General features: G+C 42.1%; 1 protein-coding gene across 2 annotated transcripts in view; it reads right to left on the reverse strand.

Annotated features, from left to right (window-relative positions):
* ints10 (integrator complex subunit 10) overlaps nucleotides 1–26,763 on the reverse strand; it is a 66,212-nt gene extending 39,449 nt beyond the window's left edge. For both annotated transcript variants that reach the window (XM_079530788.1, XM_079530787.1), the window contains exons 1-8: nucleotides 26,531–26,763; nucleotides 22,792–22,967; nucleotides 19,375–19,442; nucleotides 18,601–18,704; nucleotides 16,995–17,134; nucleotides 7,618–7,699; nucleotides 7,014–7,136; nucleotides 6,396–6,570 (exon numbers count right to left, since the gene is read on the reverse strand). In XM_079530788.1, coding sequence (XP_079386914.1) covers nucleotides 6,396–6,570; nucleotides 7,014–7,136; nucleotides 7,618–7,699; nucleotides 16,995–17,134; nucleotides 18,601–18,704; nucleotides 19,375–19,442; nucleotides 22,792–22,920 — 821 coding nt within the window. In that variant the 5' untranslated portion in view covers nucleotides 22,921–22,967; nucleotides 26,531–26,763. The remainder of the gene's footprint in view (nucleotides 1–6,395; nucleotides 6,571–7,013; nucleotides 7,137–7,617; nucleotides 7,700–16,994; nucleotides 17,135–18,600; nucleotides 18,705–19,374; nucleotides 19,443–22,791; nucleotides 22,968–26,530) is intronic.
* Between the last annotated feature and the right edge of the window lie 522 nt (nucleotides 26,764–27,285).

The raw sequence follows: 27,285 nt of genomic DNA on the forward strand, positions 1-27,285 counted from the left end.
ATAAAGCCAAAAATAGGAAATCATCATAAAGGAGGTCAAAAGGGGGAAAACATATACAGTGAGGGGCAGGAGGGGTGGGGGTGAAATCAGACTTTACGGGGGCCAGTTTCGAATTGCAGCCGTCCGTAGGTGCCCTTTGAGAGCAGTTTTAAAGGAGTCAAGGGATTCACATGTCTTAATGACTGTTGGTAGGGCGTTCCACAATTTTGTAGCATAGGAGCGAAATTAATTTAGTCCCTTGTTTGTGCCGAATCTGGGTTGCACATGGTTAGTTGAACTCCCTCTGGTGTTGTGGGTGTGGACTTCATTGACATTAAGGACGTATTTAGACAGGTACATGGGTATCTTAGTGAAGTATTTAAACAGGTACATGGGTATCTTAGTGAAGTATTTAGACAGGTACATGGGTATCTTAGTGAAGTATTTAGACAGGTACATGGGTATCTTAGTGAAGTATTTAGACAGGTACATGGGTATCTTGGTGAAGTATTTAGACAGGTACATGGGTATCTTAGTGAAGTATTTAGACAGGTAAATGGGTATCTTAGTGAAGAATTTAGACAGGTACATGGGTATCTTAGTGAAGTATTTAGACAGGTACATGGGTATCTTAGTGAAGTATTTAGACAGGTACATGGGTATCTTAGTGAAGTATTTAGACAGGTACATGGGTATCTTAGTGAAGTATTTAGACAGGTACATGGGTATCTTAGTGAAGTATTTAGACAGGTACATGGGTATCTTAGTGAAGTATTTAGACAGGTACATGGGTATCTTAGTGAAGTATTTAGACAGGTACATGGGTATCTTAGTGAAGTATTTAGACAGGTACATGGGTATCTTAGTGAAGTATTTAGACAGGTACATGGGTATCTTAGTGAAGTATTTAGACAGGTACATGGGTATCTTGGTGAAGTATCTAGACAGGTACATGGGTATCTTAGTGAAGTATTTAGACAGGTACATGGGTATCTTAGTGAAGTATCTAGACAGGTACATGGGTATCTTGGTGAAGTATTTAGACAGGTACATGGGTATCTTAGTGAAGTATTTAGACAGGTACATGGGTATCTTAGTGAAGTATTTAGACAGGTACATGGGTATGACATTCACACCAGAAAGCTTTGCTGCGATTAAAACGAATCCTGCTGCGTATTGTCAGAAAGTGCACTTCGTTTGGTAGGTGTGAAGGCTCATTTGAATCCTAATGCGTATCAAAGAACCGCATTCTACTCCGAGCAAAAACGGGGGTTTCGCTTCGCTTCCAATCGCACTTGATTACGATTCGGTGCAGGTGTGAATGCAATCCGCAGTAAATAAAGGAAATGAAGCAAACAATGTGGCGGGTGAGGAGCTGAACGCAGTTGGAGACAGAGAAGGCATATTTTACGCAGCGCAAAGATGTCCCGTTACCGTGGATAGACGTGGTCGAATGAGAAGACTGAAGCCCTGATCGAAATGAGGACGAGTACATTAATCAATTGCTTAAGGAAACACATACAAACACTGCAGTGTATTATAGACTACAGAATATTCTGTCTGTCTGTCTGTCTGTCTGTCTGTCTGTGCGTGCCGTGAACATGGAGTGCTGTCACTGTGTGGGGACTGGGGAGTAGGGACTTTCATCTCGATACACTTGTAAACATTTTGCGCTGCTGTCTGTTATATCAGTGCGCTCAGTGCTGTGCCTCCATGCCCAAAAGAACAGTGCGTGGCTGCGTGCGGAGAGAGAGAGAGAGAGAGAGAGAGAGAGAGAGAGAGAGAGAGAGAGAGAGAGAGAGAGAGAGGGAGGGAGAGGGAGGGAGGGGGGTCTAGTCCCAGACGGCACGACACATGCACGTTATGAGTATAATTTTATCACCATAGATTTCACTGTGTAGGCTAGTTTATGAATGGAACACATTGATAAAGGTCCCCCCTGCTGTGTTTCCAATTGCTGCGGATGACAGTGTGAAGGCAAACCGCAGCAAATTAAATATGCAAGAATCCCAAATTCTCCGCCCATTCGCATCGAGTCTACCGAAGTATTAGGTGAGAATGTGACCTTAGTGAAGTATTTAGACAGGTACATGGGTATCTTGGTGGTGTATCGAATCTTGTGGACCAATTCCATTGCAAGATGCTGTACTCTGTCATCAACCCTAAGCCATTCCAGCCTGTCAAAGTGGGCATGGGTGAGGTGGGTTCGGAGGGTGAGGCCCAGTAGTAGCTTGACCAGTTTGTTTTCGGAAGTCCGGAGCCTGGTTTTAAGGGCCTTTGAGGTGCTGTGGTACCAAGAGGTGTATGCATAGTCGAAGAAACCTTGTACGAGGGCTCCTGTTTGGGTCTTCAAGGTGTTTTTGTTTACCAGTGAGGAGAGTCTTTCGTTGACTTTTTTGATTACGTTGGTGGCCATTTCATCACCGGAAAGATTAGCCTCCAGGATGGAACCTATAGGTAGGTAATTTCATCTTTGCTAGTTTGATTGTTTGTTATCATCGAGCCAGGTGCAGATTCTACCGAGTTCAGAGCTGAGGGACTTTTCAACCTGCAGTTTGTTCCTGTCAGAGACCAGCAGTGCTGAGTCATCTGCGAACAGGAACATGTTGCAGTCACAAGCTGATGTCATGTCGTTTACATATATTAGGAACAGTAAAGCCCCTAGTATGCTTCCTTGTGGAACTCCACAGCTCACTGGGATGGGGACGACAGTGTTCCGTTCACCTCCACCATGAGTTCTCTCCCCTCCACACACACACACACACACACACACACACACACACACACACACACACACACACACACACACACACACACACACACACACACACACACACACACACACACACACACACACACACACACACACACACACACACACACACACACACACACACACACACACACACACACACACACACACACACACACACACACACGATATAAATGTTAAATCCATAGCTAACCAGGCCACTCTAATAGACTCCTACTCCTCTGATGCATTATCAAAAAATATCATTTTTTTTCCCCCCATACAATCAAGCATTAAAAGTTTAAAACACCGTGTTCTGAAACGAACATGGAGTGAAGGGTTAACACAGCCGAGCACAGCCAGCGAAATGCATGCAGGCTGGCTTTGCAGCTGCCGTTCTGATTGGCCAAAATTCACAACAGCTGTTGTCAAAGTTACCTCACTGATGGACGCCTTGTGAGCTTGTAGATCTGCTATTTTCGTTGTGCAAGACCTTTCTATGGAGCAGCATAGCATTAGCATGTTACGTTACTTTGGAATGGAGTTATACAGGCACGGAGGAGAGGACAGCGCTGGTTGAAAAACGATGGGATGTTATTCATTCAATTCATACAAGCCTAAATGTTCACAACAAGTTACAACCACAGTTCCTTTGGTCTTTATAATGGTTATGATTATTGATCTGGTCCATATAGCTTTAGAAGGAGCTAGGTTATTATTACACGCTAGGCTAATTAAGTTAACAACTGTGCTACATTATTGCATTTAGCTCCCCTCTTGTCTTTTAAAATGTAACCAAACTTTTCCACCCGTTCCACCCACGGCACAAGTTACCATGAGCGTCAGCCCACCGTGGCCCAGTCAGTTTAGAGTTACCATGAGCGTCAGCCCACCGTGGCCCAGTCAGTTACCATGAGCGTCAGCCCACCGTGGCCCAGTCAGTTTAGAGTTACCATGAGCGTCAGCCCACCGTGGCCCAGTCAGTTTAGAGTTACCATGAGCGTCAGCCCACCGTGGCCCAGTCAGTTTAGAGTTACCATGAGCGTCAGCCCACCGTGGCCCAGTCAGTTACCATGAGCGTCAGCCCACCGTGGCCCAGTCAGTTTAGAGTTACCATGAGCGTCAGCCCACCGTGGCCCAGTCAGTTTAGAGTTACCATGAGCGTCAGCCCACCGTGGCCCAGTCAGTTTAGAGTTACCATGAGCGTCAGCCCACCGTGGCCCAGTTTAGAGTTACCATGAGCGTCAGCCCACCGTGGCCCAGTTTAGAGTTACCATGAGCGTCAGCCCACCGTGGCCCAGTTTAGAGTTACCATGAGCGTCAGCCCACCGTGGCCCAGTCAGTTTAGAGTTACCATGAGCGTCAGCCCACCGTGGCCCAGTCAGTTTAGAGTTACCATGAGCGTCAGCCCACCGTGGCCCAGTCAGTTTAGAGTTAGGGTTAGGTTTCTGGTTTAAGGACTTCAGTGTTTTGTACCAAACTATTGTATGAGTACCGAACAAAGAATGTTTGCTTTCGCCATCTTGGTTGAAGAAGAGTCTGGGCAATTAATTAGTCGTATACCTCTGAGGTCAATGATTAAAGTGTTGATTGATGATTCAACCTTGAGGATGAGACTTTTGAGGGGATTAGGTCCACCCATCAAGCCCATTAGTGTCAACCTCAGACCATATTGGTCTGATTTTGAATCTGAATGGCTTTGTGTTACTGCTATTGTCCTGGCTCTGTTCTAATTAAGGGCCATTTAGGAGTTTTAGCATTTAAGGGTTTGTATACTAAGCTGTTCCCTGTGGGCCTATTGGATTGGTATTGTTTAAGCCGTGTGGAAATTTGGTGTTTAATTTTAAAATCCACTGCTTCTCGGCATATCTCCTTTCCCCCTCTGTCCAGGTTTGATTAGATTCTAATCCACAAACCTCCAAGGCACTAATCCCATGGGTCATGAAATGTTGAACAATTAATAAAGTTGTTTCTTTTGCATTATTTATATTATATCTATGTTGGTTTAGTCTATCTGCTATTGTGTTTCTAGTTTCACCCACATATTGTAGGTTGCATTTGTTGCATGTAATTAGATAGACACAGTTACTAGTATTAGCCTGTATGATTTGATTTATTCCCACCATTCTCATTGTGGTTCTATTTTTCACTTGTTGTTTAGGTCTGAAGTAATCCGGTTTCTTGCGTATCGGTCTGTCTGTCTCCTTTAGTTTGCTATGTACAAGGTAATCTTTCAAGTTTTTGTTCTTCCTATATGCTGGTATAATTTTGTATCCGTTAAGTAGGTCATCCGTCCTATTTGCAAAATTCCTCTTTATTTTCATGTTTGTTAACCTGCTTAGTGTCGAATAGGTAGTAACCAAAGCTAGTTTGGGACTCTGGTCCCTTTCTTTCACCTCTAGAAATGTGTCATGTGTTTTTCTAAGGAAGGTTCTTGTGTAACCCCGTTTTCGCAAGGCGTTAAATAGAGTTTGACATGCTATTTTAAAATCACTTTGTTGTGTGCAGATTCTGTGGAATCTCAACAGCTGTGATTTGACTATGCCTCTGTAAGTGTGTGGTGGATGAAAGGAGGTTTTATGTAGGAGAGCGTGTGTGTCGGTTTCTTTAAAATACACTTTGAAATCTAATTTACCACTTGTGTTGAAATTTGGGCCTTTGAAGACAGTAACATCTAGGAAATCTATTTTTTCGGTGCTCGTCACATATTTGATTGTAATTGATCTATGGTGTGTGTTTAGTATATTAATAAACCCTAGTTACCATGAGCGTCAGCCCACCGTGGCCCAGTCAGTTTAGAGTTTATTTGTCCAGTCTAACTTCGAAGAGAGGGGGAGAAAGAAAAAGAAAAACAACCAAAGATAGCCTCCGTGGCAGCCCTTGTGCCACATTTTTATTTATGTTAGTCGCAAACTACAGCAAGCCGCCTTTGTTTTAAATTGTCCCCCATTCGCACGTCGGCAAAGCCGTTCACACCTACGGCTGGAGATGCACGTTTTCAATACCGGTGGCCCCGTCTCACCGTGCTGCGCGCATCACGTGATTAAATAGAATGTGGTATCGGATTGGTGCGGGGTGTACTTGCCGATTCCGATATGACCAAATAAGGGCATATCGGAGGGCATTCCGATACAAGTATCGGTATTGGGACATGCCTAGTTGAAATCTTGGGGGACCTGTCCCTGTTTGATGGAGAGGTTTATTATGTGGTGATGATTGGAGCTATAGAGAAGAGAGTCTAGTCTTTGAGAGACAGGCCAGGTTCAGAGTGAAAGCGGCCATGTCTTTCCGGCACCCCAGAGCTTCTATTTTGAAGGAATCCCGGCACTGATTGTGTTAAGGGTACCTGTTCTTCATGTCTCCTCTCCACTCGCATCTCGTTCCAACCATATTAAAGGTACCTGTAGATATTAAGGGTACCTCTAGGTACCTCTGATAGGTAGGGTTAGGGTACCTCTGATAGGTCGGGTTAGGGTACCTCTAGGTACCTCTGATAGGTAGGTACCTGTTCTTCATGTCTCCTCTCCACTCGCATCTCGTTCCAACCATATTAAAGGTACCTGTAGATATTAAGGGTACCTCTAGGTACCTCTGATAGGTAGGGTTAGGGTACCTCTGATAGGTCGGGTTAGGGTACCTCTAGGTACCTCTGATAGGTAGGTACCTGTTCTTCATGTCTCCTCTCCACTCGCAGCGCGTTCCAACCACACTCAGGACGTCCATCAGTCGCTCCCAGGGTTCTGTCACCACGGACGACTTCTCTGACAGGCCGTCAATCACGTAGCGATGGGAGGAGGAGCCTGGGGGCGGAGACTTCAGAGAGCCCGACTCCTGGGAGCCTGGCGGCAAATCAGGAGAGAGAAGAGAGGAGGAGCTTTTAGAATGAACGCCTCTGATGATGGAAGTTAATTTATTCTCTCTCTCTCTCTCCCCCCCCCTCTCTCTCTCTCTCTCTCTCTCTCTCTCTAAATTGTCCAACAGTTCGATGTTGAGAGAATAATTATGTAAGCTAAACACACATAATAATACTACTACTAATACTAATACTAATAACAACAATAACAATACTAATACTAATACTAATACTAATACTAATACTACTAATAACAACAATAATACTAATACTAATACTAATACTAATACTAATACTAATAATAATAATAATACTAATAATAATAACAACAATAATAACAATACTAATACTAATACTACTAATAATACTACTAATAACAACAACAATAATAACAATACTAATACTAATACTAATACTAATAATAGTTACCGGGCAGATTAAGGGTTGTGTAACAGATGTAAAACTCGGCAGCTTTCAGAAGGTATTTATGCAACAGGCTGGACGGCAGACGCATGTCAGAGTTAGACATGATGAGAGGGAGCACGTCACACACTGTGGAGCGCACGCACACACACACACACACACACACACACACACACACACACACACACACACACACACACACACACACACACACACACACACACACACACACACACACACACACACACACACACACACACAGCTTCATGTTAATACTACTAATACTAACTAGTACTACTACTAATAATACACATGACTGATGTATGGATGAGGAGCTGGGCTGACTCCTGGGTGAGGAAGGGTCTGATTGGCTGACTCCTGGGTGAGGAAGGGTCTGATTGGCTGACTCCTGGGTGAGGAAGGGTCTGATTGGCTGACTTCTGGGTGAGGAAGGGTCTGATTGGCATGTTTCACTGACCAATCAGAGTACAGTACATAGGATGGGACCATTACATCACTGACCAATCAGAGTACAGTATATAGGATGGGACCATTACATCACTGACCAATCAAAGTACAGTATATAGGATGGGACCATGACATCACTGACCAAACAGTTTTCTGAAGCAGTTGACAGGAGAGTCCAGGTTCTCTGAGATCTCGGCTTCCAACAACGTCTCTCCAAGATTCACCTGAAAGAGTTAATGTTGTTATTAAGGGACCAAGAAGTGACAAAGTGTCTTTCGTCACTTATTGTTTTTGTGTTTATTTTTCTTCTCCTTCCGGCAAAAATAGCAGTTCTGGCTGAACCGTGCAGTCGGTTTTCGCGAAACTTGTCAACAGAGGGCCATGCCAAACGGTGACTATGCGAAGCCCATGATGATTGGCCAAATGGTGGCGCTATAGCACTCAATTGAAAATGCAAACTTTGAAGTGCATATCTCATGAACCGTTTGACCGTTGGCAATGACACTTTGATACACATATGTGTCTCCTCATGCCAAACAACTTTTGTGTTCTGACTTTTGACCTCTGACCTTTAGATCACCCGCCATTTTGATTTATATGAAAAACAGTTAAAATGTATCTCTTCCCAGGATCTTTGGTCAAAATGCACGAAAACTTCTACACGTGAACTTTGGAGTTTTTATGAGCCAATGAAAATTGCTGTTTTGTGAAACTTCTTCTTCTGCCCCTAATACCTACATGAAGCGTCATTTGCTTATGACACTTTGCAGTATGGTAGAGGGGCATGCCAAATAGCAGTAGAAACTGCTGTCTTACTGCAATAGGCCAAAGGGGGGCGCTATAGCAATTCTTTGAAAATGAAACCTTTCAACAGTCATAACTCATGCCTCATGGCACTTGTTTCCACATGTTCCTTGACTCATCGGGAACACATCTGTCACTTTGACAAGTAAGCGCCGCCCTCATATTTTCCGCCATTTTGAGCAGTTTGAAGAATGCTTATACCTGATCTTCTGCCTGGTTTTTTGAGCAATTTGCGTGAAACGCTCTAAACACAATGTATGGACCATTATCTGAAATTCCAGTTGAAGAGAACTACGTGAAAACATGAACAGCGAACACACTGTAGTAATGGATAATGACATGCCCAAAACGAGGACACACATGATTGTTATCAAACACACTGAATAATCTTCCTGTTTACATTGTAGTCACTGATTGTCTCTGTGTAGCTCAGTCAGTAGAGCTCTCGCCCTTCGACCACAATGGTGTGAGTTCAAATCCGGGTACCGACAACTCAGCTCGTCAGTCTTATTTGTGCATATTGTTCTTATTGCGTATTGTCTTCTTTCTTGGTCCCGCCTTATCGCTGCTTGCAGCTATATTTATTACTATTATTATTACTAGGTGTGGTAGCACAGCATATGTCAGAACATTGGGTGTGGTAGCACAGCATATGTCAGAACATTGGGTGTGGTAGCACAGCATATGTCAGAACATTGGGTGTGGTAGCACAGCATATGTCAGAACATTGGGTGTGGTAGCACAGCATATGTGGTAGGGTTATCATATCATATGTGGTAGGGTTATCATAGGTGTGGTAGGGTTATCATAGGTGTGGTAGGGTTATCATAGGTGTGGTAGGGTTATCATAGGTGTGGTAGGGTTATCATAGCATATGTGGTAGGGTTATCATAGGTGTGGTAGGGTTATCATAGCATATGGGTTAGGGTTATCATATCATATGTGGTAGGGTTATCATAGCATATGTGGTAGGGTTATCATATCATATGTGGTAGGGTTATCATATCATATGTGGTAGGGTTATCATATCATATGTGGTAGGGTTATCATAGTGGTAGGGTTATCATAGCATATGTGGTAGGGTTATCATAGGTGTGGTAGGGTTATCATAGTGGTAGGGTTATCATAGCATATGTGGTAGGGTTATCATAGGTGTGGTAGGGTTATCATAGTGGTAGGGTTATCATAGTGGTAGGGTTATCATAGTGGTAGGGTTATCATAGCATATGTGGTAGGGTTATCATAGGTGTGGTAGGGTTATCATATCATGTGTGGTAGGGTTATCATAGTGGTAGGGTTATCATAGTGGTAGGGTTATCATAGTGGTAGGGTTATCATAGCATATGTGGTAGGGTTATCATAGGTGTGGTAGGGTTATCATAGTGGTAGGGTTATCATAGGTGTGGTAGGGTTATCATAGTGGTAGGGTTATCATAGCATGTGTGGTAGGGTTATCATAGCATATGTGGTAGGGTTATCATAGGTGTGGTAGGGTTATCATATCATAGGTGTGGTAGGGTTATCATATCATAGGTGTGGTAGGGTTATCATATCATGTGTGGTAGGGTTATCATATCATATGTGGTAGGGTTATCATATCATATGTGGTAGGGTTATCATATCATATGTGGTAGGGTTATCATATCATGTGTGGTAGGGTTATCATATCATATGTGGTAGGGTTATCATATCATATGTGGTAGGGTTATCATAGGTGTGGTAGGGTTATCATATCATATGTGGTAGGGTTATCATATCATAGGTGTGGTAGGGTTATCATATCATATGTGGTAGGGTTATCATAGGTGTGGTAGGGTTATCATATCATATGTGGTAGGGTTATCATAGGTGTGGTAGGGTTATCATAGGTGTGGTAGGGTTATCATAGGTGTGGTAGGGTTATCATAGGTGTGGTAGGGTTATCATAGGTGTGGTAGGGTTATCATAGGTGTGGTAGGGTTATCATAGGTGTGGTAGGGTTATCATAGGTGTGGTAGGGTTATCATAGGTGTGGTAGGGTTATCATAGGTGTGGTAGGGTTATCATATCATAGGTGTGGTAGGGTTATCATAGGTGTGGTAGGGTTATCATATCATAGGTGTGGTAGGGTTATCATAGGTGTGGTAGGGTTATCATATCATAGGTGTGGTAGGGTTATCATAGGTGTGGTAGGGTTATCATAGGTGTGGTAGGGTTATCATAGGTGTGGTAGGGTTATCATAGGTGTGGTAGGGTTATCATATCATAGGTGTGGTAGGGTTATCATATCATAGGTGTGGTAGGGTTATCATAGGTGTGGTAGGGTTATCATATCATAGGTGTGGTAGGGTTATCATATCATAGGTGTGGTAGGGTTATCATATCATAGGTGTGGTAGGGTTATCATATCATATGTGGTAGGGTTATCATATCATATGTGGTAGGGTTATCATATCATAGGTGTGGTAGGGTTATCATATCATATGTGGTAGGGTTATCATAGGTGTGGTAGGGTTATCATAGGTGTGGTAGGGTTATCATAGGTGTGGTAGGGTTATCATAGGTGTGGTAGGGTTATCATAGGTGTGGTAGGGTTATCATAGGTGTGGTAGGGTTATCATATCATATGTGGTAGGGTTATCATATCATATGTGGTAGGGTTATCATATCATAGGTGTGGTAGGGTTATCATATCATATGTGGTAGGGTTATCATATCATATGTGGTAGGGTTATCATATCATAGGTGTGGTAGGGTTATCATATCATATGTGGTAGGGTTATCATATCATAGGTGTGGTAGGGTTATCATATCATATGTGGTAGGGTTATCATATCATATGTGGTAGGGTTACCATATCATATGTGGTAGGGTTATCATAGGTGTGGTAGGGTTATCATATCATAGGTGTGGTAGGGTTATCATATCATATGTGGTAGGGTTATCATATCATATGTGGTAGGGTTACCATATCATATGTGGTAGGGTTATCATAGGTGTGGTAGGGTTATCATATCATATGTGGTAGGGTTATCATAGGTGTGGTAGGGTTATCATATCATATGTGGTAGGGTTATCATAGGTGTAGTAGGGTTATCATAGGTGTGGTAGGGTTATCATATCATATGTGGTAGGGTTATCATAGGTGTAGTAGGGTTATCATATCATATGTGGTAGGGTTATCATAGGTGTGGTAGGGTTATCATATCATAGGTGTGGTAGGGTTATCATATCATATGTGGTAGGGTTATCATATCATATGTGGTAGGGTTACCATATCATATGTGGTAGGGTTACCATATCATAGGTGTGGTAGGGTTATCATATCATATGTGGTAGGGTTATCATATCATATGTGGTAGGGTTATCATATCATATGTGGTAGGGTTACCATATCATATGTGGTAGGGTTATCATATCATATGTGGTAGGGTTATCATAGGTGTGGTAGGGTTACCATATCATATGTGGTAGGGTTACCATATCATATGTGGTAGGGTTATCATAGGTGTGGTAGGGTTATCATATCATATGTGGTAGGGTTATCATATCATAGGTGTGGTAGGGTTACCATATCATATGTGGTAGGGTTACCATATCATATGTGGTAGGGTTACCATATCATATGTGGTAGGGTTATCATAGGTGTGGTAGGGTTACCATATCATATGTGGTAGGGTTACCATATCATATGTGGTAGGGTTATCATAGGTGTGGTAGGGTTACCATATCATATGTGGTAGGGTTATCATATCATAGGTGTGGTAGGGTTACCATATCATATGTGGTAGGGTTATCATAGGTGTGGTAGGGTTACCATATCATATGTGGTAGGGTTATCATAGGTGTGGTAGGGTTACCATATCATATGTGGTAGGGTTATCATAGGTGTGGTAGGGTTATCATAGGTGTGGTAGGGTTATCATAGGTGTGGTAGGGTTATCATATCATATGTGGTAGGGTTACCATATCATATGTGGTAGGGTTACCATATCATATGTGGTAGGGTTACCATATCATATGTGGTAGGGTTACCATATCATATGTGGTAGGGTTATCATATCATATGTGGTAGGGTTATCATAGGTGTGGTAGGGTTATCATATCATAGGTGTGGTAGGGTTACCATAGGTGTGGTAGGGTTATCATAGGTGTGGTAGGGTTATCATAGGTGTGGTAGGGTTACCATATCATATGTGGTAGGGTTATCATAGGTGTGGTAGGGTTATCATATCATAGGTGTGGTAGGGTTACCATAGGTGTGGTAGGGTTACCATATCATATGTGGTAGGGTTATCATAGGTGTGGTAGGGTTATCATAGGTGTGGTAGGGTTATCATATCATAGGTGTGGTAGGGTTATCATATCATATGTGGTAGGGTTATCATATCATATGTGGTAGGGTTACCATATCATATGTGGTAGGGTTACCATATCATAGGTGTGGTAGGGTTATCATATCATATGTGGTAGGGTTATCATATCATATGTGGTAGGGTTACCATATCATATGTGGTAGGGTTATCATATCATATGTGGTAGGGTTATCATAGGTGTGGTAGGGTTACCATATCATATGTGGTAGGGTTACCATATCATATGTGGTAGGGTTATCATAGGTGTGGTAGGGTTATCATATCATATGTGGTAGGGTTATCATATCATAGGTGTGGTAGGGTTACCATATCATATGTGGTAGGGTTACCATATCATATGTGGTAGGGTTATCATAGGTGTGGTAGGGTTACCATATCATATGTGGTAGGGTTACCATATCATATGTGGTAGGGTTATCATAGGTGTGGTAGGGTTACCATATCATATGTGGTAGGGTTATCATATCATAGGTGTGGTAGGGTTACCATATCATATGTGGTAGGGTTATCATAGGTGTGGTAGGGTTACCATATCATATGTGGTAGGGTTATCATAGGTGTGGTAGGGTTACCATATCATATGTGGTAGGGTTATCATAGGTGTGGTAGGGTTATCATAGGTGTGGTAGGGTTATCATAGGTGTGGTAGGGTTACCATATCATATGTGGTAGGGTTATCATAGGTGTGGTAGGGTTATCATAGGTGTGGTAGGGTTATCATAGGTGTGGTAGGGTTATCATATCATATGTGGTAGGGTTATCATATCATATGTGGTAGGGTTACCATATCATATGTGGTAGGGTTACCATATCATATGTGGTAGGGTTATCATATCATATGTGGTAGGGTTATCATAGGTGTGGTAGGGTTATCATATCATAGGTGTGGTAGGGTTACCATAGGTGTGGTAGGGTTATCATAGGTGTGGTAGGGTTATCATAGGTGTGGTAGGGTTACCATATCATATGTGGTAGGGTTATCATAGGTGTGGTAGGGTTATCATATCATAGGTGTGGTAGGGTTACCATAGGTGTGGTAGGGTTACCATATCATATGTGGTAGGGTTATCATAGGTGTGGTAGGGTTACCATAGGTGTGGTAGGGTTACCATATCATATGTGGTAGGGTTATCATAGGTGTGGTAGGGTTACCATATCATATGTGGTAGGGTTATCATAGGTGTGGTAGGGTTATCATAGGTGTGGTAGGGTTATCATAGGTGTGGTAGGGTTATCATATCATAGGTGTGGTAGGGTTACCATAGGTGTGGTAGCACAGCATATGTCAGAACATTGGGTGTGGTAGCACAGCATATGTCAGAACATTGGGTGTGGTAGCACAGCATATGTCAGAACATGCCAGCCATATACGGAGATCTACAGTATACCCCAACAGTGGTCAATAAAGATTCTGAGAATTGCGTGCACGCGATTCACTTACAGTACAGTAGACAGTACAGTAACAAAACGCATTTGACATAACACCATGATTCTCAGAATCTTTATTGATCAGCCCCAATGGGCACTGTTGACCCCTATACTGTAGATCTCCATATATGGAGCTGGCATTTCTGACATATGCTGTGCTACCACACCCAACAAGCACTATAAGAGTAATAATAATGTGTGTGTGTATATATATATATATATATATATATATATATATATATTTGACAGCTTTAGTTACTTTGGGATTTGGATTATCATTACAAAACGTCATACACTAACCACTACAGCCCTATATGCATTTCGGCCATTTGAAAATAGCTAATCTACAATAGAGACTGACACGGGAGTGGATTTTCACTCCTGTCCTGTCCCACTCCCACAGAAAAAATCCTGTCCTGTCCCAATCCTGGGCCAGAGTTTAAAAAAAAATCCCATCCTGTCCCACTCCTGTAGAATGACTCCTGATCCCATCCCGCTCCCACTCGAAATTACTCCCTTTTTTTTTTTTTAGTTAGTCATTAGGCAATTGATCGATCCATCCATATATCCATCTATCTATCTAGGCCTATCTATCTATGACTTCTGGCTTCTCAAGACAGATATCCTACCAATAAAATTTAAATAAATAAAGTGTTGGATTTAACTTTGACTACCAAATACAGTTCCGACACTTAATTTAAGTCCTAGGACACTGTTTTTCCCTGAACAGAACTTAAAGCTTAACAGTTAACAAGTGCTTTGTCAATTAAGATAAAAAAAAACCCTCAGTGTTAATTTAACTCTATATGAATATTTATTCAGTGTACAAGTCTATGTGTATGGCAGTGGTTCCCAGGGGTCCTTGAGAGAGTTCCAGGGGGTCCCCAGCTAAATAATAGTTTGTAACCAAATGGACCCTTATGGGTCTAACAAATTATGTTATGGGAGTGTACAAATGGAACCAAATGTTGTTCCATTTGTACACTCAGGTTAAATTAACTTGATTGATTTTACAATATAATTTGGGGGTCCCAGCGATAAAAATGCCATTAAATGGGGGTCCGTAGACTAATGCATGTCAAACTGGGGGTCCTTGAAATTAAAATGGTTGAGAATCACAGCTAGAACCGTAATAAAAATCTTCTCTTATGGGGGTCCCCGCCCCTGGCATCTTTTCAAATGGGGGTCCGCGGGCTAATAAATGTCGATTTAGGGGTCCTTGACACGAACATGTTTGGGAACCACTGGTGTATGGGACTCAGTTGGGAGAAAGAAGGGAGACGATGTATTGTAGAACATTCGCTCAGACAGCCGTTCAGGGAGCTAGCTAACAGTAACAGCGTTAGCATGTAGCTAACGTAGCATCACAATTGAAAGTTGCAACGTTGCCACTGCCAGGGGAAACAAATGCATCAGGATGATCTGGCTATAAATAATCGATTAAATCACGGCACCGGCGCGATGCAGAATCATACACGGCCGCATTGCGATGTCTTCATATAAAACTGTAAAAGACGTCCAGCCCGACTGGATTGCATGGAGGAATTTTTTGTGTTGTGGAATGTGGAAGGCAGCACTAGCACTGCTGGATTATGGGTAACTATGTAGTTATTTTGACCTGTGTCAGCAAGTCAAAAGAGTGTTGGCTCACAGAAAGATGACTACAACAAAAATGGGTGCTTCTGTTCTTTTGGTTGGAACTTGGCAGCGCGACCAACGTCATTCACGCTCCTGCACGCTCATTCCCGTCCCGTCCTGATCACGGGATAATTAAAAATATTAATCCCATCCCGCGGGAATCCGGCGGGAATCCCGTGTCCCGCGGGAGTCCCGACAAAATGTCAGTCTCTAATCTACAAGCACCACATTTCCCTCTACCATGTGTTCTTGCTTACTGTAAATTTCTCTGGACTAAGAGCATCTGCTAAATGTGTAAATGGTTGTCCCTCAGAGCTGGCACACAAGAGTGTGGAGCTGGACGTCCTCGCCCAGTATTCCCTGGGGACACTAGTGAGGTTCTTGCTAACCCGTTTTTCAGTCGTTTATATCAAGATGTACTGAACTTACTTACTTGTACTTCAACAGTCAATTAACTGGCGAACGGTAGATGGGATAAATATAATTATTTTTTCTTATGAAGGCCTATATAAGGCCTATGGCCTATATGTCGCTATAGGCCTTATTTTGTGAATATTTAGTTGTTCAGGTCCATGTCTTCTCTAAAGTTATCTCTGGTGGGCGCAAGCTGCTTTCTAATAGCCAATTACTGACGAACTGTAGATGGGATCAATGTGTACCGTTTTCCTTGTGAAAGTACACATTCAGGGCTTTCATTCGGTGTATAGTATGTATAGAATATTTGTTGTGTTCATTTTTATATCTGCCTGTCAATGTCTGTGACCTTAAACCTTCCATAACTCCGCTTTCTGTTCAAGATAATCACTTTCAGGCAAAAGCAGGTGTTAAAAAAGGTCTATATCTCCAGAATGGAAGATGGTAAAATCAATTTTTGTTTAAATTGGAGTGGACAAATTAAGCTTTCTTTTGATGTATGCGGTGTGATTCTCGCTATAAGAGAACATTTTGCTGTGGGCCCCGGAAAAGGTCCTTCCTTCAATGTTAACCATTCATTAATGTTAATGATTGTGTAGCAACCAAATAACTCCTGTTATGGCCCGATCTTAGCTTTGGTTATTTTCAAAATAAGAAGAGGACATGTTTCCTCTTTAAAACTGTGTTTCTGAGCCCAGATACAGCAACGTGCAGCTAGCCAGTCGCGGTGTGGGAGGCAGACATGGAAGTGAGGAAGAGAGAGGTTCATTAACTAGATTAATAAGTATTACTACTATAAATACTCACTCCATGCTGTACTACAGACTCAGGTATAAATACTGTGGTATTAGCAGGGGGCAGCAGATGGGTTAATACTCACTCCATGCTGTACTACAGACTCAGGGAATCTCTTCAGGAGCAGCAACAACATCTCAGCTTTCTCCAACGTGTTGAAACATTGTTCTGTCGCTTTAAGAAGCATCTCACACTGAACTCTGCCCGGCAACGTCTCAAACACACCTGGAATAAATATTAATAATACAAATAAATACACTGTAAATCTCACGCTGCGTTCATGATTTGAGGCTTTTTGTTCAAAACGGACCAATACTGCAAACTTTGGAAGCCAATGAGGAATATGAAATATGGGACAGATCACATGTGGTGGGATGTTTGATCACATGACTATAGAGATACCGTGTACCGATTGGTGGGATGTTTGGACGGTGGGTGGGGGGGGATTCAGATTTTACGGGGGCCAGTTTCGAATTGCAGCTGTCCGTAGGTGCCCTTTGAGAGCGGTTTTGAAGGAGTCAAGGGATTCACATGTCTTAATGACTGTTGGTAGGGCGTTCCACATTTTGGTGGCATAGGAGCGCAAATAATTTAGTCCCTTGTTTGTGCCGAATCTGGGTTGTACATGGTTTGTTGCACTCCCTCTGGTGTTGTGGGTGTGGACTTCGTTAACACTCCGAACGCCCAGGACGAAGTTCTTTGTCCTTTCTATTAGTAACGCCCGTCGCCCAGGACGAAGTATTGTCCAAAAGACGAAGTTTATTGATACGAGAACGGATCGCCTGGCTGTATAGCCCAGGTGCGCCTGCTGGGCTCTCCTCGGTGACGCGCAAGAGTGAGACGTCATCCAAAAACTCCCTCCCCTGTTTAGCTGATGAAAACGAAAATCTTAAAACGTTCATAACTCGCGATCTAAATCATCCCGTCTTTTTCTGAAAAAAGATCCTATGTTAGACGGCGCTCCGCGGTCCAGTCGCTAGTCTCAATAGATTTATTCCCGTTGTTGTCGCTCGATTCTAGAGTGGTGTGGCTATTGTTAGCTGCTACACAACATCATGAACTTCCGGCCGGTCCGTCCGGAAAAGGCGTCCGTGTTTATAAATCGACTTGGCGCATGAATGTAATGGATTAAATAGTTCCGGGCAATTTTATCATTAAGGAAGTATTTAGACAGGTACACATTGACAGCAGGTCAACGGTTTTCCCTTGGCCTCTAGGGAGTATGAATGCAAAGTTTCACACAGAGCGGTGCAGAATCGGCCTGTTTATAGCGCCACCATGAGGCCTGTTTATAGCGCCACCATGAGGCCTGTTTATAGCGCCACCATGAGGCCTGTTTATAGCGCCACCATGAGGCCTGTTTATAGCGCCACCATGAGGCCGATTTGAAAATGTTTGAAGTAAAGTTACGACGAGTTTCTCTGTGTGAAGATATCAATAATAATATGTATATAGCTGTAGGAGTAATATAATGTATATACTTATAACGGTATATATTATAATATATACCGTATATAGATATCTGTAATAACATAAATATCATTATTACGTTGTATCTATAAGGTATTATAACATCTGATTATAAAACATAATATATACCTTGTAAAAGAGTGTTTGTCCTGACAGTCTAAAAGTTATATATAACTATAACATTATGATTATAAATAACATACGGTAAATATAATAATTACCTTGTAAAAAGGCAGAGTGTTTGTCCTGACAGTCTTGGCGCAGAGCAGACGTGATCACACCGATCTCTCTCCAAACCACAGGCTGCTCTGGGAAGTTTAGAAACCTGGAAATATAAAATATATATAAAATATAAAGTTTATAAACTCAATTTAGTGAGTCTAAGGATGCAGGATGCAGGCTAGACCGAGGCTAAATTAAAATGTATGTGTCAGTTTGACCCACCAGTTCTGGAGATGTGGCTTATAGAGTAATGTCTTGCAGAGAAACAGCGAGTTGAGAAAACAGGCTTGAAAAAGGTTCACTTCTGTGGACTCTAACATTACACCTAGCTACATGTTTAAGCATTTATTTCATATTTACATGTCTTCTGTGGACTCTAACGTTACACCTAGCTACATGTTTAAGCATTTATTTCATATTTACATGTCTTCTGTGGACTCTAACATTACACCTAGCTACATGTTTGAGCATTTATTTCATATTTACATGTCTTCTGTGGACTCTAACATTACACCTAGCTACATGTTTAAGCATTTATTTCATATTTACATGTCTTCTGTGGACTCTAACATTACACCTAGCTCACACACACCTAGCTCACTCACTCACACACACACACACACACACACACACACACACACACACACACACACACACACACACACACACACACACACACACACACACACACACACACACACACACACACACACACACACACACAAATTATATTTACATAGTTTTATTTATAATTTATAATTAAATCTACTCACATGTCATACAGCAGGCGGCCTGCGGGGGCAGTCCTCTCTGCATTCCGTTCGATCATGTACATCTCGTACTGAAAAGACACAATATAAACAAAAATAAATAAATAATAATAATAATAATAATAACTAATTAAAGCCATTCCTGTCCACGTTAGCCCATTTAGGCTAGACGTCGACATTTAAAGAATGTCTTCTAAATCCTGACAGTTATCTGAAATACCTATGTTTCTATGTCAAGGACCCCAACAATTATTTGTAATTGGCCGCCGACCCCCATCTGAAAATATGTAGTTCCAGGCCCCCCCCCCTCCCAGAAGCAAAGATTTGAGTTGAAAACGTTTGCTCTGAAAGAACCGAAAAAAAAGAACTGGCGAGCAGGCGTTGATACGGATCCCCAGTGGCGAGCGTGTTAGACAGGCAGAGTGCTCCCCCCCCCCCCCCCCGCCGCGGCAGCGTTGTCTTCGTTGTTTAACATTGTTCATATTCACAAGGTCACAAGGTCACCTGTTATCTTAGGAGACACTTTATCTAGTTTCTGCCTGTTTTCCTAGGAGACACTTTATCTAGTGGACCCCCAGAGGACCCCCAGAGGACCACCATGTCTGCTCAGAAGGACTGTGAGTTCCTGGTGAAGAGAGCCAGAGATCTGGTGACAGAAGACCCGTGTGCCGCCAAGGCCTGGTTGATCACGGCCCGGACCCTGTACCCTAGTGACTTCAATATCCAGGTAACACTTTATGTTGTGGATCACCACAACATAATGTTTAAAACACCAAAAGGGTTTCCCGCCAAAAATGGGTTAAGAGGCAAATATCCACCAATCAGAACTGGGAGCAGAGCTAAGTAACTCTAACGAAGGACGAGGATTTTCAACCAATCCAGTGAGGCGACTCATGACTCTGTCCAACCAATCCAGTGAGGCGACTCATGACTCTGTACGACCAATCCAGTGAGGCGACTCATGACTCTGTACGACCAACTATTCAAAAGTTATGGTAAAATATAGAAACTATGAAATACTGACCAATCAGAAGAGGGGGTGGAGCTAGGCAACACCAATGAAAGACAAGGACTTTAAACCGAGTTTGGGACATACACATAAACTTGACCTTGTATCTTTTGCACAACTTGTTTAGCGTCTCAAAAACACTTTTCACAATTTACAATTTACAATTTACAATTTAGGCATTTAGCAGACGCTCTTAATCCAGAGCGATTTACATTAGGCAGGAACAAAAGTATGGGAATACATCACATATATAAAATGCATTTATCAAGAAACATGCGTAAGCTAAGAACGTAACTAGAACATATCTATATAATGACACTATACATATTAACTATACATATATACTATACTATGCTATACATATGTAGGCTACTATGATGTGCTATGACTATATACAATGCAATTATTGTGCTGTCTACATGACATGCTATAAGTCTGTTTCAAATGCTATCTAAGTCTAAAAAGTGCTATCTAAGGGGGTAGGATAAGTGCTATGGGCCATGATGGAGTCTGAAAAGGTGGGTCTTCAGACTACGGCGGAAGATTGGGAGTGATGCTGCAGTTATGACTGCAACGGGGAGTGCATTCCACAGTTTTGGGGCCAGAAGGGAGAAGAATCATGTAAAAAGAATCATAGAGTTGAGCCAGAAGGCAAAGCGCTCTGTCTACCGAGCAATCTTCGTTCCTACTCTCACCTTATATGGTCATGAAGTGTTCCTACTCTCACCTATGGTCATGAAGTGTTCCTACTCTCACCTATGGTCATGAAGTGTTCCTACTCTCACCTATGGTCATGAAGTGTTCCTACTCTCACCTATGGTCATGAAGTGTTCCTACTCTCACCTATGGTCATGAAGTGTTCCTACTCTCACCTATGGTCATGAAGTGTTCCTACTCTCACCTATGGTCATGAAGTGTTCCTACTCTCACCTATGGTCATGAAGTGTTCCTACTCTCACCTATGGTCATGAAGTGTTCCTACTCTCACCTATGGTCATGAAGTGTTCCTACTCTCACCTATGGTCATGAAGTGTTCCTACTCTCACCTATGGTCATGAAGTGTTCCTACTCTCACCTATGGTCATGAAGTGTTCCTACTCTCACCTATGGTCATGAAGTGTTCCTACTCTCACCTATGGTCATGAAGTGTTCCTACTCTCACCTATGGTCATGAAGTGTTCCTACTCTCACCTATGGTCATGAAGTGTTCCTACTCTCACCTATGGTCATGAAGTGTTCCTACTCTCACCTATGGTCATGAAGTGTTCCTACTCTCACCTATGGTCATGTAGTGTTCCTACTCTCACCTATGGTCATGAAGTGTTCCTACTCTCACCTATGGTCATGAAGTGTTCCTACTCTCACCTATGGTCATGAAGTGTTCCTACTCTCACCTATGGTCATGTAGTGTTCCTACTCTCACCTATGGTCATGAAGTGTTCCTACTCTCACCTATGGTCATGAAGTGTGGGTCATGACCGAAAGAATAAGGTCGCGAATACAAGCGGCCAAAATGAGTTTTCTCCGACGGGTGGCTGGCATCTCCCTTAGAGGTGAGAAGTTCAGTCACACGGGAGAGACTCGGAGTTGAACCACTGCTCCTTCGCCTGGAAAGGAGCCAGCTTAGGGTGGTTCGGGCATCTGGTTAGGATGCCTCTCGGGCGTCTCCATAGGGATGTCCTCGAGGCACGTCCCACTGGGAGGAGACCCCGGAGCATTGATTGATTGATTGATTGAAAAATGTATTAACAGTTTGCAGAATTACAGTACATTTCAAGCACAAACTCAATACAAAGGCTGTTAACTGTGAGTGGACGACCCAATTAAGCATTACACTTGTTTCCAATAGGGTCCACCATGTTCAAATCATCAAAAACATTTAGAGACGTACAAATAGACACTTCTATATAGACAAAGGACAGAACAGGAATTCATCATAAAGGAGGTAAAAAGGGAAAAGAAACATATACAGTGAGGGAAAAAAAGATTCACGTTCAGCTCCGTTAATTTGTAGACCAAAGACCAGATGGATTATATCTCCACTGGGAGATATAAATATATATCAGTGAGACATAATTACATCTCATACTGACAAAACATCAGGTGATACCAGATGCTGTTACCTGGATATTGAAGTCACTAGGGTACAGGGTTACACCATAAAGTGTTACCTGGATATTGAAGTCACTAGGGTACAGGGTTACACCATAAAGTGTTACCTGGATATTGAAGTCACTAGGGTACAGGGTTACACCATAAAGTGTTACCTGGATATTGAAGTCACTAGGGTACAGGGTTACACCATAAAGTGTTACCTGGATATTGAAGTCACTAGGGTACAGGGTTACACCATAAAGTGTTACCTGGATATTGAAGTCACTAGGGTACAGTGTTACACCATAAAGTGTTACCTGGATATTGAAGTCACTAGGGTACAGGGTCCGGGCCGTGATCAACCAGGCCTTGGCGGCACACGGGTCTTCTGTCACCAGATCTCTGGCTCTCTTCACCAGGAACTCACAGTCCTTCTGAGCAGACATGGTGGTCCTCTGGGGGTCCTCTGGGGGTCCACTAGATAAAGTGTCTCCTAGGAAAACAGGCAGAAACTAGATAAAGTGTCTCCTAGGTAGGAAAACAGGCAGAAACTAGATAAAGTGTCTCCTAAGATAACAGATAGAAACTAGATAAAGTGTCTCCTAGGATAACAGGCAGAAACTAGATGAAGTGTCTCCTAAGATAACAGATAGAAACTAGATAAAGTGTCTCCTAGGATAACAGGCAGAAACTAGATGAAGTGTCTCCTAGGAAAACAGGCAGAAACTAGATGAAGTGTCTCCTAGGATAACAGGCAGAAACTAGATAAAGTGTCTCCTAGGAAAACAGGCAGAAACTAGATAAAGTGCCCCTCGGGGCACAGGTCTCCACCAGGGCAGGGCAGGGCAGGTTATTGTGGCCTCCTGGTGGCGTTATAATAGGCCAATCTGAAAAGGGTGACATTTTTTATTACGCCTTTGATGGAAATTGGATGATTTGAGGCATTTTGTTCCAAAAATGTGTTTTGCAAAAATCCACCTGTTGGTGGTGCTATAACAGGCCAATGTGAAAAGGGTGGGATATATATTCCTCAGCCTAGTAGGAAAGTCTGTGAAAGATTTCACGTAAATTGCACACTGCGTTCATGATTTGAGGCTTTTTGTTCAAAACGGGCCAATCCTGCAAACTTTGAAAGCCAATGTTAGCGAATTAGGATGGAATATGAAATATCGGACAGATCCGGCTTGAACACATGACTATAGAGATAGTGTGTAACGATTTGCATTTTTGGACAGAATCTGGAGGAGAAATAGCAAAAAATGTGTTTTTCAAAAGTTGGCCTCCTGGTGGCGCTATAACAGGCCGTTCTGGAAAATATGGGGCAGAGGTTCATCGTTGGCATCCAGGGAGTGTGTGTGCAAAATTTGGCATCCATCGACCGGGTTAACGGTGCCGTAGATTAGCTGTACACAGACCTACGGACGGACGGAGTGCAAAACATACTCTCTCCCCAAGAGTCCCCATGCCTTCAGCCTGGTGGTGACAATGAACCTAGCATCTGTTTACTAGGATAGCAGGTATAAACAATGAACCTAGCATCTGTTTACTAGGATAGCAGGTATAAACAATGAACCTAGCATCTGTCTAGACTGTTTTCAACCAGGGGTCCTTGAGGGGGTTCCAGGTGGTCCAGGGACCCCCAGTGGTCCTTGAGGGGGTTCCAGGTGGTCCCCATGCAACTAAATGATAGAGAGTTGGTAAATGGACTCTTGAGACAGTTCAATTAAAACAAATGGACCTTCATTTTACTCTCTCAAGAGTTACATTATTGTTAAACATCTGCATTAGTTAATTTACAAGAATTCTACACAATTAGCGAATGTAGAAGAATTGTTATTTTGATCAACGTTGCCTTATCTCTCCTAATGGTACCAACATCATGTTATCTCTCCTAATGGTACCGACATCATGTTATCTCTCCTAATGGTACCGACATCATGTTATCTCTCCTAATGGTACCAACATCATGTTATCTCTCCTAATGGTACCGACACCATGTTATCTCTCCTAATGGTACCAACATCATGTTATCTCTCCTAATGGTACCGACATCATGTTATCTCTCTTAATGGTACCGACATCATGTTATCTCTCCTAATGGTACCGACATCATGTTATCTCTCCTAATGGTACCGACACCATGTTATCTCTCCTAATAGTACCAACACCATGTTATCTCTCCTAATGGTACCAACACCATGTTATCTCTCCTAATGGTACCGACACCATGTTATCTCTCCTAATGGTACCGACATCATGTTATCTCTCCTAATGGTACCAACACAATGTTATCTCTCCTAATGGTACCGACATCATGTTATCTCTCCTAATGGTACCAACACCATGTTATCTCTCCTAATGGTACCAACACCATGTTATCTCTCCTAATGGTACCGACATCATGTTATCTCTCCAAATGGTACCGACACCATGTTATCTCTCCTAACGGTACCGACATCATGTTATCTCTCCTAATGGTACCGACACCATGTTATCTCTCCTAATGGTACCGACACCATGTTATCTCTCCTAATGGTACCGACATCATGTTATCTCTCCTAATGGTACCAACATCATGTTATCTCTCCTAATGGTACCAACATCATGTTATCTCTCCTAATGGTACCGACATCATGTTATCTCTCCTAATGGTACCAACACCATGTTATCTCTCCTAATGGTACCAACATCATGTTATCTCTCCTAATGGTACCGACATCATTTTATCTCTCCTAATGGTACCGACATCATGTTATCTCTCCTAATGGTACCGACACCATGTTATCTCTCCTAATGGTACCAACATCATGGTATCTCTTCTAATGGTACCAACATCATGTTATCTCTCCAAATGGTACCAACATCATGTTATCTCTCCAAATGGTACCAACATCATGTTATCTCTCCTAATGGTACCAACATCATGTTATCTCTCATAATGGTACCAACACCATGTTATCTCTCCTAATGGTACCAACATCATGTTATCTCTCCTAATGGTACCAACATCATGGTATCTCTCCTAATGGTACCAACACCATGTTATCTCTCCTAATGGTACCAACATCATGTTATCTCTCCTAATGGTACCAACACCATGTTATCTCTCCTAATGGTACCAACACCATGTTGTCTCTCCTAATGGTACATGTTATCTCTCCTAATGGTACCAACACCATGTTATCTCTCCTAATGGTACCAACACCATGTTATCTCGCCTAATGGTACCAACATCATGTTATCTCTCCTAATGGTACCAACATCATGTTATCTCTCCTAATGGTACCAACATCATGTTGTCTCTCCTAATGGTACCAACATCATGTTATCTCTCCTAATGGTACCAACACCATGTTATCTCTCCTAATGGTACCAACACCATGTTATCTCTCCTAATGGTACCAACATCATGTTATCTCTCCTAATGGTACCAACACCATGTTATCTCTCCTAATGGTACCAACATCATGTTATCTCTCCTAATGGTACCAACACCATGTTATCTCTCCTAATGGTACCAACACCATGTTATCTCTCCTAATGGTACCAACACCATGTTATCTCTCCTAATGGTACCAACATCATGTTGTCTCTCCTAATGGTACCAACACCATGTTATCTCTCCTAATGGTACCAACACCATGTTATCTCTCCTAATGGTACCAACACCATGTTATCTCTCCTAATGGTACCAACATCATGTTATCTCTCCTAATGGTACCAACATCATGTTATCTCTCCTAATGGTACCAACATCATGTTATCTCTCCTAATGGTACCAACATCATGTTATCTCTCCTAATGGTACCAACACCATGTTATCTCTCCTAATGGTACCAACATCATGTTATCTCTCCTAATGGTACCAACATCAATACAGCATTGAATTGTTGACAACATATTATCCTACAATAACAACAATATTCTTTAGTTTTGGGTCTGAGAGGCTAAATGTCATCAAACGGTGGTCCGTGGCTCAGATGGGTATCCTGGTGGAATATGAAGTGAATTTTACTGTCACATGTATAGTCGAGTTAATAAAATAATACAAAATACCTCTGAATCCTTGATTGTTCTTCTTGCTGATTAAAGATGATGAATTACATTTCGCTCCACACTTCCTGAAGCCAGAACGATGTCTTTATGTATTTATAAATGATGTGTTTAATAGTTTGTTAAACGGAAGTATTTGTTTGTTTGTTTACTTTAATGTAAAAACGCAAAATAAAAACCTGTTTTCATTTAGCGCGTCCAAAACAAGACATGCACTTTGATGACGTCACGATGCCGCTGGGAGGCGCACACAAGTGACGTCACCGCCATGTGTATAAAACATAAGGTAAGTATTTAGCCCTCAGATCTACAAGCTCCCCAACAAAAGTGAAAATAGCCGATCTACAAGCTCACAAATGTAGATCGGCTATTTTCACTTTTGTTTCTCTCTTATATTATTGGGACAATTTGATCAATATTCACCAGTTATTATAGTATAGTTTGTTGATTACTTTTGATGCAGTAATTAATGTTTATATATAACATTATATTATTATATTATATTATATTATAATGTTTTCACAGTATTTATCAAACTAATGTAATACCGTAATACTATATACTATAGGCCTACTAATGTAATAATGTTTTCACAGTATTTATCAAACTAATGTAACCTCCTCAACTCCTACAATTCCAATTGTCTCTCGGTAGGGGGGTCCCCAGTTCAAATGTGATTATTTTGGAGGTCACCAGTTCAAATGTGATTATTTTGGGGGTCCCCAGTTCAATTGAGATTATTTTGGGGGTCCCCAGTT

This window comes from Electrona antarctica, assembly GCF_951216825.1.
Source record: "Electrona antarctica genome assembly, contig: scaffold_73, whole genome shotgun sequence".
Lineage (NCBI taxonomy): Eukaryota > Metazoa > Chordata > Actinopteri > Myctophiformes > Myctophidae > Electrona > Electrona antarctica.